This window comes from Pan paniscus, chromosome 10 (genome assembly GCF_029289425.2).
Source record: "Pan paniscus chromosome 10, NHGRI_mPanPan1-v2.0_pri, whole genome shotgun sequence".
NCBI lineage: Eukaryota > Metazoa > Chordata > Mammalia > Primates > Hominidae > Pan > Pan paniscus.
Genome location: NC_073259.2, coordinates 71649557 through 71666810, shown reverse-complemented (window position 1 = coordinate 71666810; position 17254 = coordinate 71649557). Strand labels below are relative to the sequence as shown.

Below are 17254 nucleotides of genomic sequence, written 5' to 3'. Positions count from 1 at the left end.
ATATTTGCATTAATTCTCAGAGAAATAGTCAAGGACAAGTGAAAAAGGGAATGTTTTATCCCTTTTGAATTGAGGAACACATCCTTAGCAAAACATATAGAAACCTTTCCTGTATTTATTCTGTAATTTAAGATCATAAAAATTTCCTCCCAAACTCCCTTAAAATTAATTATAACACACTGAATAAATAAAAATCCAAGAGTCTATAGTGTTAGACGTTCAGAAATGAAGGGGGAAGGTGGGGTGAAGAAAGACCAGTTCTTTACAGAAGAATGCCATCTATCTAATGTAGATGCAATGATCACTTAGCAAATCACCATTTTTCAATCCCCAGTGTAATAACTGCTTCAGATAAAGATCCTCAATGGCTACCTAAATGATTAGGAGAAAAGCTGTTGAGGAACACATAATTGTCCCAGTGCCAAAGTATTTGACCTCCGATTGGGGAAAATGTACTTTGCAATGTGGAGATTTAATGGCAAACACCTTAACCATGTGATCAAATTCGCATCATTAAATTAATAATGGAGGCCAGGCGCAGTGGCTCATGCCTGCAATCCCAGCACTTTGGGAGGCCGAGGCGGGCAGATCATGAGGTCAGGAGATCGAGACTATCCTGGCTAACACAGTGAAACCCCGTCTCTACTAAAAATACAAAAAATTAGCCGGTTGTGGTGGCGGGCGCCTGTAGGCCCAGCAACTCGGGAGGCTGAGTCAGGAGGATGGTGTGAACCTGGAAGGCGGAGCTTGCAGTGAGCCGAGATTGCACCACTGCACTCCAGCCCGGGAGACAGTGAGACTCTGTCTCCAAAAAAAAAAAAAAAAAAAATTAATAATGGAACATCATATGGCTTCTGATAGGATGCAGTATGAAGAACACAACATAACCTATGATGCCTTCTTGCTGAAAATGGTGGCTCTGAATCTAATTAAACCCTCGGATCTACCAGTTAACTATGTGTGACAGAGCTTTCATTAGCAAGTTAATAAACGAGTAGTAACTTGTCATTACCTAAGACTGAGAGATAATAGAAAAAACAACAAAATGTAACAACAATCAGGAGAAGGAGATGGAAGAGAACTACTAATATTTTTACTGAATGCTTACAATGCACCAGGAACTGTTTTAAATGCTGTATATGTTTTAATACATTCATTCTTCATTATAACTCTATGAGGTAGATATTGTTATTGTGCATATTTTACAGATAATGAAACTGAGGCACAGTGTGATGAAGGAACAACTAGTAAGTGGCAGAATTAAATTCTGAACACTAACACAGATAATATATAGAAATTTTCTGAATTAAGACAGGCAGCATCGTAGCGTAGGGTAGTATGGACTCAAGCAAGAATGCTGGGCTTCAATCCTGGCCACCTCTCAACTAGCAGTGTGGTCTTGGGCAAGTTATTGCCTCAATTTCCTCATTGGAAAAATGGGGTTTTTAGTACCTATCTTCTAGTGTTATTATGAGAACTCAGAAAGCCAATATTTCCAAAGCTTGGCATAGATTAAGCACTATATAAGAGTTTATTAAATAAATTTGAAAATTTGGAAATTGGTGTTTACTACGGGGCCATTTCCTTCTGTTACTGCTATCCAACTCCACTTTTCTGCAGCTTTCTGCTTTCTTCCTTTCCTATTGCTGTGATTACTCCCCTCTTCTGTCTCCTGTGTTATTGAACTTATCCTTTTCTCATCGTTTTTGCTATTACTTCTACTTCTGACTCCTCATTCTTGTAACAGGAAGATGTCCCTTGCAGCTCATCACTGGTGAACTCTAGTACTACTTCCCACTGCCTCCCTGCTAACTGCAAAGTACCAGATTCCTAAGCTGACGTCATGCCATGGCAGCCTCTCTGGTAGACAGGATGTGTAGTAGCAAGAACACTGTATGATTAATCCACAGGCATTTAAATAGCTCAGACTGCACGGGAGACTCCTTGGGCCTACGGAAAGTCAGAGTAAGGTCCATCTAAGGTCTCATAGTGGACTGTAAGCAAATCACAATCTATGTTTATTTGTTAAATGACTCTTATAATCTTGTTTAGATTAAATCACGCAATGCATGGTATGAGCTTAAAAGAGTCTACAGTTCTACCCTCTTATGACAACATGAAGAAGTTAAACTATAGCAGCAATGACAGGAAGCATACAACTGTGAGGAAGTGGACCAAAAAAGCATTAAAGGATAATAATAAGAATAAGAGTAGTGAATTCCTTCTAGTTTCTATTATCATATAAGTGTGTTTAAGTGTGAATGTATTTATCCTAACTTGACGTGACATAAAAAGAAATAAATATTTGGTCTCTGCCCCCTGTTCCTGGCACAAGCTTCTTAGAATTTCTTGAGGGATAGTAATGACAGAAACAGCTTTTGTTATTTATAATAAGCCCTTTTCAACCTCACCTGAGTTTATGCTAATATGATGAGTCTCAGAGGATGGGGGCTGATTGCCAGAGGGACCAACCATGTGATTAGAGGGCTGAAACTTGCAGCCCCACTCCCTAGCCTCCAGGATGGGGAGAGGGGATGAAGATGAACTTAAATGCCAATGGCAAATGATTTAATCAAGCATGCCTACATAAATGAGGTTTCCATAAAAAACTCAAACAACGAGGTTCGGAGAACTTTCTGGTTGGTGAACACATTGAGGTGCTGGAAGGGTGGTGTGCCCCAAGAGGGCACGGAAGCTCTACACTCCTCCCTACGGACCTCACCCCTTGTATTTCTTCATCTAGTTTTTCACTTGTATCCTTTGTAATATCCTTTATAATAAACCAGTAAAGGCGAGTAAATGTTTCTCTGAGTTTTGTGAGCCATTATAGCAAATAACCTGACCAATGGCTTGTGGCTGATTTATAACAGGCTGATCAGAAGTACAGGTGACAAGCTGGGACTTGTGATTGGAAGTGAAGGAAAGGGCAGTTTTGTGGGACTGGGGTCTGCACTAGCTCTAAGTACTCAGTACCAGCACTGGATCGAAGGACACTCAATAGGAATCTGGAGAGTTGGATAATTGGTTGGCATGAGAAAACCCCACATACATTTGGTGTCAGAAGTGTTAAAAGTATAAACCCTAGTTTTTCGTTTTACTTAGAATTTCTTGAGCTTCCTGAATGTGAGGATTCACATCTTTCATCAATTCTGGAAAATTTTCAGCCATTATCTCTTTGAATATTGTCTCTCTTCCATTCTTCTGTATCCCTTCTTTTCTTTTTTAGTCCTTCTTACTCTATCATACATGCCTGTCAACTGCTCTTTCATATTTTCTATCTGTCTCTGTGCTGTCTTCTGGTAAATTTTTCCAATCCAACTTTTGATTCACTCCTGATTAAAAATTCTTGGCTAGGTGCAGTGGTAATCCTAGCACTTTGGGAAGCTGAGGCGGGTGGATCATTTGAGGTCAGCAGTTTGAGACCATCCTGGTCAACATGGTGAAACCTCATTTCTACTAAAAATACAAAAATTAGCCAGGTGTGGTGGCACATGACTGTAATCCCAGCTATTGGGAGGCTGAGGCATGAGAATTGCTTGAATCCAGGAGGTAGAGGTTGAGGTAAGCCGAGATCACGCCACTGCACTCCAGCCTGGGTGACAGAGCGAGATGCCGTCTCAAAAAATAAATTAAATAAATAAATAAAAATTCTTAGTGGAGACATTTTTGTTTCTTATTCACTAAGCTAAAGATAAGCCAAACACATCTTCTCTCCTTTTGCACAATAAATTTTTCCTGTTATCCATAATATCTTTTGAGGCTCCCAGCCATATAGGAGTCTCTGGTTCAACTTACCACCTTGTATGTACTCTAGGCTTTGCCTCCTGATGGCCCTTTGAACCAATGCTAAGCCATAGCAGTTAGCTAGCTAAGCCACTAACTAGTTAGCTGTGAAGCCATTGGCTTCAAGACTTTCTTACTTTCTGGATTGTTTTATGGCCTCTAAGGTTTTACCTTACTTTTTTTGATTAGAGCAATGAATTTAAATTTTTTTTAATAAATTAGTTTTTTTTCCCCCAGTATTTTTAAGTGCATTGTAAAGTGGCAGCTTCTCAGGCTAGTCTAACCATCCTATTTGCAGGAACAAAAGTTAGAATATTCTCATTTGTCTTTGTACCCCCATTGTCTAACAGAGTGTATACCTGGCACCTAGTAAACATGAAAAATCATGTGTACTAAATTACTGAACAGTGGATATTCCAACTGAGGATAAAATTACCCACTACCCCCACCCGAGTTATCTACATGAATGCATGCAGCTTGATTTTTTTTTCTTGATTAGACAGACAAATAATCAATGTTTTATGATATGCTGACCTTAGCTAATATGGCAAGGAATTCTTAGGACTTGTAAAAAAGAAAAAAGAAAATGAAAAGATTACCAATTACTTCTTTTGCTAAGGGTTCAAAAGCAGTAGTGTTATTACTTGGCAAATGATATATTAATTTATTTTTATTTTGAGTTAATATCAGACTATTTGTAATAGCCAGTTTATAGGAAAATGCATAAATACCTACATTTAGCACTACTTTACTCTTCTCAATCACTTCCTCAAAAGTCTCATTTGTTTTCTCTGTCCACAAACTAATAAACGTGTTCATTTCTTGGGCTACTGAAGGATCAGGACTCCCATCACATTGAATGTAGTGCTTCCACTGTGGAATAAAAATGTTTAAAGGTTCACATTGATGAAGATTCAACCAAAGATTAAATGACTTCTTTTTTGAAGGTGAATTTTTATAACCTAGTTTAACCAACTTAGATAAAAACATGATGGCTTTAACCAGTAACTTGAGAGAGCTCTAAAATAACCAAATTCTTCTTTATCCAAGTAATTTCTAATCCTTAATATTCAGATACATAGAAGCACTAAAATACTTTCACATTTTTATTTTTAAAGCATTATTTATAAGTAGTTTTGTTTTGCTTAGTTTTCCTCTCTAATCATAGAGCTGCTTATTTGCAAAGGCCAACACTTAGGCTAATTTCTACTTCCCAAGTTATTACTAATGTCTAGTTGCCACTGGCATTTTAGTACGAGGCCTTCCATTCATTTTGTAGTTTATGCAAATTTCACATTTGTAATCATATTGTACTGTACTTAGAATTTTTCACTTGATTATACCACAATCTTTAGCCATATTATAATAGTTTTTCATTTTTCTCCTGATATTCACCTATATTATTTCCAAAGTTATGCAGTTTTGAGCAAGACTAGATTGCCTTAAGCACAAAGCTTTTACGTTTTCATTTAGCATAATTTCCAAGTATACATTCCCAGCAATTGAGTCAGAGTCAAAGAACATAAACATTTCAAGGACATTATTACTGACAAATAGCTTTCTATAAAGTTATGTTAGTTTACTTTGCCATAAGCAATCAATTTGTCAGATGAGAGGGTTTTTTAAAACAGAAAAATTTAGTTTCTTTTCTTGGCATCAAAATTGGACTACACCTCCCTCTTGTGGTGACAAAGGTATTAGCTAAAAAAGAGAAATCAGTCCTACCTGAGAAAGCAATTTAGTTTCGTGTTTCAATTTCTCTGCTTCAGGAAAACACCTCTCTAATAAATAAAGTTCTTCAAGTTCTTCATTTCTCCTTTCTAGATCCTGTTGCACAAGGACAGATACATTGATCAGCTCTTTAATTTTAGCTTTATGTTTCACAAGTAGCATCTAAAACTGACGTGGCTAAATATATAACTGCAGTTTCAAAATGAATATTAAAATTAGTTTGAATATAACTGATATCTCCAAAAGGTTTCATCTGAAACAGTGGCTTACAAAGTGTGATCTACAGACTCTTGATGGGTACCTAAAACCTGGGATCTGTGAGGTCAAATCTATTTCCATAATAATACTAACATTATTTGACTTTTTCATCATGTATCTATTTGCACTGATTGTGCAAGATGGTGTGAAAGTGCTGATGTCTTAGCACAAATCAGACAGTGACCCCAAACTGTACTACTTCTAGGGGGAGAGGTGAAGGGAAGGAGCCAGCTTCACAAAAGAATGCTCGGATGGGCCGGGCGCGGTGGCTCACGCCTGTAATCCCAGCACTTTGGGAGGCTGAGGCAGGCGGATCACTTGAGGTCAGAAGTTCGAGACCAGCCAACATGGTGAAACACCGTCTCGACCAAAAATACAAAAATTAGCCGGGTATGGTGGCGTGTGCCTGTAATCCCAGCTACTCAGGAGGCTGAAGGGGGAGAACTGCTTGACCCTGGAGGCAGAGGTTCCACTAACCCAAGATCGCGCAACCGCACTCCAGCCTGGATGACAGGGCAAGACTCTAAATCACGTTACAAAAAAAAAAAGAATGCCCCGATGAAGACGTGAAAATTATTAATTGTATTAAATCTGAACCCTAAGTACATGTCTTTTAATATCCTGTTGGATAAAATGGGAAGTCAGCATAAAGCTCTTCTGCTGCATATCGAATGACAATACTGTCTTGAGAAATATCACTTGTGCAATTATTTGACTAATTTGGTAGACATTCTCTCAAAAATGAATGAATGGAGTGTGTCACTTCAAGGATACAACTCAAAATAGCTGTTGCCAATGATAAAATTCAAGCTTTCAGGCAAAAATTCAAATTTTAGAAAACTTGTATCTATCACTGTAAGCTTGAAAGTATTCCGATCTTTAAAAACTTCTGATTTGGGCCTGGTGTGGTGGCTCACATCTGTAATCTAAGCACTTTGGGAGGCAGAGGCGCATGGATCACAAGGTCAGGAGAGTTTGAGATCAGCCTGGCCCCGTCTCTACTAAAAATACAAAAATTAGCCGGGCACGGTGGCGGGTGCCTGTAATCTCTGCTACTCAGGAGGCTGAGGCAGGAGAATCGCCTGAACCTGGGACGTGGAGGTTGCAGTGAGCCGAGATTATGCCATTGCACTCTAGCCTGGGTGACAGAACAAGACTCTGTCTCAAAAAAAAAAAATGAAAAAATCTTCTGATTTGGTTGGTGATTATACTAATGTATGTGATTTTTGATAATGAATAATCAATTACATCAACATTTGGAAGCAAATAATTCAGTAAACCAAAACTTTTCAAGCGAGCAACACATGATAATGCCAAATCATGTATGAAAACAAGATCTATTCAGAGGGTAAGATGGATCAATGTTTTAAAATAACAGAGTATGAATAGTTGATTGATGTGGTTTCATATTCCACATTAAGAAACTACAACTTGGCCGGGCGCAGTGGCTCACACCTGTAATCCCAGCACTTTGGGAGACCGAGGCGGGCGGATCACGAGGTCAGGTGATCCAGACCACGGTGAAAGCCCGTCTCTACTAAAAATACAAAAAACATTAGCCAGGCGCAGTGGCGGGTGCCTGTAGTCCCAGCTACTCGGGAGGCTGAGGCAGGAGAATGGCGTGAACCCGGGAGGCGGAGCTTGCAGTGAGCAGAGATTGCGCCACTGCACTCCAGCCTGGGCAACAGAGAGAGACTCCGTCTCAAAAAAAAAAAAAAAAAGTTTTGATACAGTATCAAAGAAGAATATCCACAATTATCAGAAAAGCTATTAAAATATTACTTTTTTTCAATTGCATATCTGTATAAGGCCAGATTTTCCTTATATGCTTCATACAAAACAACATATTGCAACAGATGGAATACTGAAATAGATATGAGAATCCAGCTGTCTTCTGTTAAGTCAGATATCAAATAAATTTTTAAAATATAAACAATGCCTTCATTTCCTTAATTTAAAAAAAATAGTTGTTTCTTTAAAAATATCCATGTATTTACTTATGTTTAATAAAATTTCTTTTTATCAACATGTAATGTCTGTTAATGTAAGCAGTTTAAAATTTTTTAGTTTTAATTTCTAATATGGTAAATATTGATAGATGTAATCCACATAAACATAAGCTCCTTGGAGGGTCTTCAGTTTTTAATAGTAATGGAGTTTTGTCCTGAGACCAGAATATTTCAGAATTACTGATCTAAAAGATTCTAGTGAAAAAGAGAAGTGAAACTAAAAAAGGAGAGGTAGAATTTGAATATTTTGAATTTTTTTTTTTTTTTTTTTGGCTCCTGTTATCTTGTCTATACAACAGATTCATGTACGCTTAAAGGTTACAAGCATAGGCTCTGCAGCAAGACTTGTTTAGATCTAAGTCTTGGCGGCCAGGCATGGTGGCTCATGCCTGTAATCCCAGCACTTTGGGAGGCTGAGGCGGGTGGATCACAAGGTCAGGAGATGGAGACCATCCTGGCTAACAAGGTGAAACCCTATCTCTACTAAAAATTACAAAAAATTAGCCAGGTGTGGTGGCAGGCACCTGTAGTCCCAGCTACTCGGAAGGCTAAGGCAGGAGAATGGCGTGAACCCAGGAGGCGGAGCTTGCAGTGAGCCAAGATCACACCACTGCACTCCAGCCTGGGCAACAGAGCGAGACTCCATCTCAAGAAAAAAAAAAAAAAAAGATCCAAGTCTTAGCTATGCCACTGATTAGATGCTTAATTTCTCTATGCCTCAATTTCCTCATCTGTGAAATCTGGATAACAATGTCACTTATTCTATGGTACGATTAAGTTCATGTAGGCCTAAATATTACTGGTAGCTATGGGCTGAGAAGGACATTAAATGACAATAAATCTGATAGCCATAGTTTAAGTATTCATTAAGAACATTATTAATGCTTATTTACTTTTGCTTCAAGTTGATGCCATTTTTCTTTCTCAATTCGCTGTATTTCAAGCCTTTTCATTTCTTCTTTCTCATATTTCAAACGGGCTTCCTCTAAAGAACCAAAAAAAATTTTTTTTCTCAGTGAATAGATCACTGTATTTTTAAGCCCTTAAAATTACTCCTAATATTTTCAAGATGTAGTGGTGGAATCTTTTATAGAAGTCACAGTCTTTATTACGTGGTAGATATGAGAAAAGTGTCAGTTCTCCTTTCTTCAAGACAGTAACTACAAGAAAAAATCAAACAACCCCATCAAAAAGTGGGCAAAGGATATGAACAGACACTTCTCAAAAGAAGACATTTATGCAGCCAACAGACACATGAAAAAATGTTCATCACCACTGGCCATCAGAGAAATGCAAATCAAAACCACAATGAGATACCATCTCACACCAGTTAGAATGGCGATCATTAAAAAGTCAGGAAACAACAGGTGCTGGAGAGGATGTGGAGAAATAGGAACACTAATGTTGATGAGACTGAAAACTAGTTCAACCAATGTGGAAGACAGTGTGGTGATTCCTCAAGGATCTAGAACTAGAAATACCATTTGACCCAGCGATCCCATTACTGGGTATATACCCAAAGGATTATAAATCATGCTACTATAAAGACACATGACTCCCAGCCATTGTCTCTTCTTTGCTTCTTGTGGAAATGATGTAGGAGTGTCTCCCTTGAGCACTCACTGTAGCTTTAGATGTGCTTCCTCTCTGCAGCAGGAGCTACTCAGCCTTACTATTCCCCTACTTAATTTGAGAATATTTATTCAATTTGAGTATGTTTTTGACCTGCCAGGTATCTGTGAAACAAAATAACTCCTACTGATAGTTTCTTATCAAGAGTAATTTAAAACATCCATCATCTCCTGCTGAATGTGTCAAAATAAAGGTTGAGACAAATTCCCATTTCCCTAAAAAAAAAAAAAAAAAGAAAGAAAGAAAGAAAGTAACATGAGTCAAACTTTGTGGTCAAAAATAAAAAAATAAAAAATAAGCCACAATAATATTTTTCTTCTCCAAAAGGTTTATAGCAATCCAATAGTGATTTTTACCAATAAGGTATGGCAGACCTATCATGGCAATGAAGAGGAAGTCAAGCCTTCAGAAGACTTCCATAATCTTGTGACATCTACATCTCTGATGCAATTACCTTAATCTTCTCCTGCTCTCACTATTAAAAACAAAATGTGAAGTACATATTGAAGAGTATAAGTTTAATCCAATATAAATAAAACATGCCCCAAGATATAGATCCTGATATTGTATTTGTATCAGGAGTCACCGAAAAAAAAGGATGTATAAAATTATACATAAAAAGTCAATATGGAACCTGAGAACAGTCTTTTAAAAACCTCTATCTAAATACTCAGATTTTAAAAATCACTTTTTGGTACTTTAATTAATAAACACTTTTATCAATGTTTAATTAGTTTTTTAACAAATAAAATTAGTATTTTAAATTTGGCAAATAAATATGATAAAACTGTAAAAATTTAGGCTGCTCTATGTATTTCTTGCTAGTTTATATTTCCCACATTTAATGAATTTGAGTTTCAGAATTTTTGCTGAACAAACAGCAGCAATGCTCCTAATTTCTTTTTTTTGTTTTGTTTATTCTTTTATTTTTATAAAAGAATAAAAATATACATGGTCTTTTAAAATTCCAATGCTCCTAATTTCATCAGTAAATATAAACACTTCAAGATAGGGTTACCAGAATTAGCAGATTAAAACATGGGATGCTCAGTTGAATTTGAATTTTAGATGAACAATAAACATTTGTTGAATATGAATTCTAAATTTCTCTTCAAAGAATTAATATGTCAGTATGTTCAATTCTTTGCCTTCTACTTTTTAACTTAACTTCTTCGTAAAGCAACCTTTTTCGATTACTGACTCCACCCTGACTCATTCTGATCACCTGCTCCACCCTAACTCATTCTGATCACCTGCTCCACCCTAACTCATTCCGATTACCTGCTACCTGCTCTGCCCTGAATCCGGCCAAAGCGCTCACCCCATCATTCTCTTTAAATTAGCCAATCGGAATTAGTTTATCCTGTGTGGTCTAACCCTAGCCAATAGGGGAATGACACAGTAGCAGGGGCCACATGCGCCAGGGATAAGAACCCCTTCCCCTCCCTTGTCCAAGTGTGCACCCACCATTGCTCCATTGGTGAGAGTGCACCCTTCTATAGAAGTACCTTGCCTTGCTGAGAAATAAAAAGAAAATTTTATATTCGAGTGCTATTTCTTTTGCGGCACCAAAACTTTATTTATAACAATTTTTTTTTAAGTTAAGTATGTCCCAAGTATTGCATGGGGCAAATTATCCCAAATTATCCATGTGATTATCTGAAAGTTAAATTTAACTGGGTTCTTGTATTTTATCTCTGGCAACCCTAATTCAATATATATCTGAAAGAGACTGGCATGTACTAACATCTTTCTGGATACTTTCTAAATGATAGATACCTATTATAAAACAGATTAAATTTTAAAATTAAAGAACTTTGAAAAAATATTGACTTTACTACAAAAGACCAACCTATCGTGACTATTACCTGTATAGGTAAATAGTATCACTATTTATTTTGTACCTTCCTCTTTCAGTCGTCTCTCCTCCTCCTCTTGTAGCAGCTTCAATCGTTCAGCTTTGGTGACTTTCTTTTTCTTACTGCCAGACTTAACAAAGGCCACATCATAAAAAAAGCTATTAACATGCAAGTTACTTGAAAAACACATCTTTTCAAATACTAATTATGAAAAACATTTTTGCTTTCATAAAACCAGCCTTTCATGCATTCATTCAACAAATAAGACTGCCTGTTAGTGTAAAGCTTTGACTCAGTGCACTGAAGGACAAAGTCTGGGAACAAGAAAAATAAGAATATAAATTATTCAAAGGCAAGGGTGACAGTGGCAAGTACGTGCAATTTAAATAATTCTCATTCCCAGTTTCCATATCTTTAAAATGGTGCTAAAGAAAACCTCATCTTGTTGTAGAGAATAAAGTAAAACATATGTAAAAGCAGTTTGAAAACTACACTTATAAAATTGAAAAGTATTCTTATGACTAACAGGTATACAGAGAGCTATTTTGCAAGCTTGGAAGAAGGAGAGATTACTTTCAATAGTGAGGAGCAAGTAAAATATTTATAGAGTAGGTGGTATTTAAATCTGTGCTCAAAGGATTTTTACCATTCAGAGAAGATATTCCAAGAAGAGGGAAATGCAGGTACAAGATAGGGGATTGAAAGAGCATTGGATGGACAACAAGTTCAGTGGGCCCTGGAAAGACTCCAAGAAGAGGTGGTGAAGAAAATGAGAATGTGAAAGAAGGCTAAAGAGTTTGGACATTATTCTAGGAGAAATGGAAAACTCCTAAAAGTTTTTGAGAAGGGCTGTGGCTATAAAGAATATAATTTTGAAAATTAACCTGGTATTGGAGAAAAAAACATAAAGAGGATACCATTTTGGCAACAATTAACACAATTCAATAAATTGAAGTCCTGGCAGAGTGTTTATAGTATAGATGGCATCTAAATTTGTGGCCAAAGGATTTTAACATTCAAGGGAAGATATCCCAAAAAGAGGGAAATGAAGGTGCAAGATAGGGAGCTGAATGGGCACTGGATGGGCCAACAAGGTCAGTGGGCCCTGGAAATGTAGAGAAGATCCAATAAATATTTTATAAGCTAACTTACTTAGTAATGATTAAAATTGGAGGCAAGGAGAGGAAAGAGGAGAGAGTCTCACAGAGGGAGAATGGCAGTCCAGAACAGGTGAATTTGAATGAAGAATTGTTAAAAATAACTTACATATAATTAGTACAAAATGCTGGTAGATCATTCAGGCAATTCTTGCAGGCACTAGAATTGTAGAACTGAGGTTTAGCAAAGGTCAGTGCTACATAAGCAGATATGAAAGCAATTTCTGTGATAACGACCTCTCCTCCATTTTCACAGGGGAAAGCTAAAAAGAAGAGCACCATCTACATTTAAGAAGAATTCATAGAAAGAGTGGTTAATTCTTGGGATGTATAGACTCTTGGATCTTCTCTTTTTGGTTCACCTTCTCTAAGATACTCATAGACCCCATTAGCTCCACTGGAATCTCTAATCCATTGCCTCTACCACTTTTTCACTGTTCATCCACCTCCTTCCACCTTCATTTCTTCCTTTCCCAGGTTAGATTTCACAGTTCATCGCCCTTATCACTAATTTATATACCTCCACTTCCTCTATCCTCCTCTTCCTCTAAAAAGCTCAGCTGGCTAAATCATAGTTCCAGTGAAACTCAACTTTGCATTTATTCTGTGCTAGCAATACGAGCAGCTGAACCTTATCAGAGAAAAACACACATGGGCTCAAATTTATCAACATAATTTTAAAATAGACTTCAGATTGTGAATTTTAGCTCCAGATTGACTACAAGAACAAACCAGCAATCCCAAGAGGACCCACAGACCCTGTGAAGGGAGCGATCTGCTCCTGGACGACCTGGGAGACACCCCAAATACTGTGAGTGCCCCAATTGCGCAAGCGGGAAAGGGAGACACTCCTTTCAGAAACAAGACCTATAAAACAAAAACGCAAGTTTAAAAGCAAAAACAAAAAAACAAAACCAAAGTATACAGGCAACAAAGAGCATGATGAAAGCAACGGTACCTCACATTTCAATACTAACTGTCAGGCCTCTGAGCCCAAGCTAAGCCATCATATCCCCTGTGACCTGCACGTACACATCTAGATGGCCGGTTCCTGCCTTAACTGATGACATTCCACCACAAAAAAAAGTGAAAATGGCCTGTTCCTGCCTTAACTGATGACATTATCTTGTGAAATTCCTTCTCCTGGCTCATCCTGGCTTAAAAGCTCTCCTACTGAGCACCTTGTGACCCCCCACTCCTGCCTGCCAGAGAACAACCCCTCTTTGACTGTAATTTTCCTTTACCTACCCAAATCTTATAAAACGGCCCTACCCCTATCTCCCTTCGCTGACTCTCTTTTCGGACTCAGCCCACCTGCACCCAGGTGATTAAAAAGCTTTATTGCTCACACAAAGCCTGTTTGGTGGTCTCTTCATATGGACGAGAGTGAAATCTGGTGCCGTGACTTGGATCAGGGGCCCTCCCTTGGGAGATCAATCCCCTGTCCTGCTTTTTGTTCCATGAGAAAGATTCACCTACGACCTCGGGTCCTCAGACCAACCAGCCCAAGGAACATCTCACCAATTTTAAATCTGGTAAGCGGCCTCTTTTTACTCTCTTCTCCAACCTCTCTCACTATCCCTCAACCTCTTTCTCCTTTCAATCTTGGTGCCACACTTCAATCTCTCCCTTCTCTTAATTTCAGTTCCTTTTATTTTCTAGTAGAGACAAAGGAGACGCGTTTTATCCATTGACCCAAAACTCCGGTGCTGGTCACTGACTTGGAAAGACAGTCTTCCCTTGGTGTTTAATCACGTGGGGATGCCTGCCTGATTATTCACCCATGTTTCAGAGGTGTCTGACCATGCAAGGACGCCTGCCTTGGTCCTTCACCCTTAGCGGCAAGTACCGCTTTTCTGGAGGGCAAGAAACCCCCAACCCCTTCTCTCCGTGTCTCTACCCCTTCTCCGCTTTTCTGGGAGGCAAGAACCCCCGACCCCTTCTCTTCATGTCTCTACCCCTTCTCCACTTTTCTGCGGGGCAAGAAACCCCCAGCCCCTTCTCCTTCACCCTTAGCAGCAAGTACCGCTTTTCTAAAGGGCAAGAATCCCCCAACCCTTCTCTCCGTGTCTCTACCCCTTCTCCACTTTTCTGGGGCGCAAGAACCCCCCACCCCTTCTCTCCGTGTCTCTACTCTCTCTTTTCTCTGGGCTTGCCTCCTTCACTATGGGCAAGCTCCCGCCCTCCATTCCCCCTTCTTCTCCCTTAGCCTGTGTTCTTAAAAACCTAAAACCTCTTCAACTCACACCTGACCTAAAACCTAAATGCCTTTTCTTCTGCAATGCTGCTTGACCCGAATACAAACTTGACAGTAGTTCCAAATAGCCAGAAAATGGCAGTTTCAATTTTTCCATCCTACAAGACCTAAATAATTCTTGTCACAAAATAGGCAAACGGTCTGAGGTGCCTGACGTCCAGGCATTCTTTGACACATCAGTCCCTCCCTAGTCTCTGTTCCCAGTGCAACTCATCCCAAGTCTTCCTTCTTTCCCTCCCGCCTGTCCCCTCAGTCCCAACCCCACGCGTCGCTGAGTCTTCCTATTTTCTACAGACCCATCTGACCTCTCCCCTCCTCACCAGGCCGAGCTAGGTCACAATTCTTCCTCAGCCTCCACTCCTCAACCCTATAATCCGTTTATCACCTCCCCTCCTCACACCCGGTCCGGCTTACAGTTTCGTTCCACGACTAGCCCTCCCCCACCTGCCCAGCAATTTCCTCTTAAAAAGGTGGCTGGAGCTAAAGGCATAGTCAAGGTTAATGCTCCTTTTTCTTTATCCCAAATCAGATAGCGTTTAGGCTCTTTTTCATCAAATAAAAAACGCAGCCCAGTTCATGGCTCATTTGGCAGCAACCCTGAGATGCTTTACAGCCCTAGACCCTAAAAGGTCAAAAGGCCATCTTATTCTCAATATACATTTTATTACCCAATCCGCTCCGGACATTAAATAAAACTCCAAAAATTAAATTCCAGCCCTCAAACCCCACAACAGGACTTAATTAACCTCGCCTTCAAGGTGTACAATAATAAAGTAGAGGCAGCCAAGTAGCAATGTATCTCTGAGTTGCAATTCCTTGCCTCCACTGTGAGACAAACCCCAGCCATATCTCCAGCACACAAGAACTCCAAACGCCTGAACCGCAGCTGCTGGGGTTCCTCTAGAACCTCCTCCCCCAGGAGCTTGCTACAAGTGCCAGAAATCTGGCCACTGGGCCAAGGAATGCCTACAGCCCAGGATTCCTCCTAAGCTGTGTCCCATCTGTGCAGGACCCCACTGAAAATTGGACTGTTCAACTGACCTGGCAGCCACTTTCAGAGCCCCTGGAACTCTGGCCCAAGGCTCTCTGACTGACTCCTTCCCAGATCTTCTCAGCTTAGCGGCTGAAGACTGACACTGCCCAATTGCCTCGGAAGCCTACGGGACCATCACAGATGCTCTGGGTAACTCTCACAGTGGAGAGTAAGTCTGTCCCCTTCTTAATCAATACGGAGCCTACCCATTCCACATTACCTTCTTTTCAAGGGCCTGTTTCCCTTGCCCCCATAACCGTTGGAGGTATTGACAGCCAGGCTTCTAAACCTCTTAAAACTCCCCAACTCTGGTGCTAATTTAGACAATACTCTTTTAAGCACTCCTTTTTAGTTATCCCCACCTGCCCAGTTCCCTTGTTAGGCCGAGACACTTAAACTAAATTATCTGCTTCCCTGCCTATTCCTGGGCTACAGTCACACCTCAATGCTGCCTTTTCCCCCAGTTCAGAGCCTCCTTCACATCCTCCCTTTGTATCTCCCCATCTTAACCCACAAGTATAGGACACCTCTACTCCCTCCTTAGCAACTGATCATGCACCCCTTACCATCCCATTAAAACCTAATCACTCTTACCCCACTCAATGCCAATATCCCATCCCATGGCATGCTTTAAAAGGATTAAAGTCTGTTATCACTCGCCTGCTACAGCATGGCCTTTTAAAGCCTATAAACTCTCCTTACAATTCCCCAATTTTACCTGTCCTAAAACCAGACAAGGTTTACAGGTTAGTTCAGGATCTGCACCTTATCAACCAAATTGTTTTGCCTATCCACCCCCTGGTGCCAAACCCATACACTCTCCTATCCTCAATACCTCCCTCCACAACCCATTATTCTGTTCTGGATCTCAAACATGCTTTCTTTACTATTCCTTTGCACCCTTCATCCCAGCCTCTCTTCGCTTTCACTTGGACTGACCCTGACACCCATCAGGTTCAGCAAATTACCTGGGCTATACTGCTGCAAAGCTTCACAGACAGCCCCCATTACTTCAGTCAAGCCCAAATTTCTTCCTCATCTGTTACCTATCTCGGCATAATTCTCATAAAGACACATGTGCTCTCCCTGCTGATCGTGTCCGGCTAATCTCCCAAACCCCAATCCCTTCTACAAAACAACAACTCCTTTCCTTCCTAGGCATGGTTAGTGTGGTCAGAATTCTTACACAAGAGCCGGGACCACACCCTGTAGCCTTTCTGTCCAACTTGACCTTACTGTTTTAGCCTAGCCCTCATGTCTGTATGCAGCGGCTGCCGCTGCTTTAATACTTTTAGAGGCCCTAAAAATCACAAACTATGTTCAATTCACTCTCTACAGTTCTCATAACTTCCAAAATCTATTTTCTTTCTCCCACCTGACGCATATACTTTCTGCTCCCTGGCTCCTTCAGCTGTACTCACTTCTTGTTGAGTCTCCCACAATTACCATTGTTCCTGGCCCAGACTTCAATCCAGCCTCCCACAGTATTCCTGATACCACACCTGACCCCCATGACTGTATCTCTCTGATCCACC

At 39.8% G+C, this 17254-nt stretch overlaps 1 protein-coding gene across 4 annotated transcripts in view; it reads right to left on the bottom strand.

Annotated features, from left to right (window-relative positions):
* DNAI7 (dynein axonemal intermediate chain 7) overlaps nucleotides 1–17254 on the bottom strand; it is an 86980-nt gene that overhangs the window by 41037 nt on the left and 28689 nt on the right. For 3 of the 4 annotated variants that reach the window (XM_034936157.2, XM_057299485.1, XM_008954303.4), the window contains 4 exons: nucleotides 11318–11402; nucleotides 8675–8766; nucleotides 5509–5610; nucleotides 4519–4656 (listed from right to left, as the gene is read on the bottom strand). In XM_034936157.2, coding sequence (XP_034792048.1) covers nucleotides 4519–4656; nucleotides 5509–5610; nucleotides 8675–8766; nucleotides 11318–11402 — 417 coding nt within the window. The remainder of the gene's footprint in view (nucleotides 1–4518; nucleotides 4657–5508; nucleotides 5611–8674; nucleotides 8767–11317; nucleotides 11403–17254) is intronic. The other variant, XM_055095844.2, reaches the window with a different exon arrangement.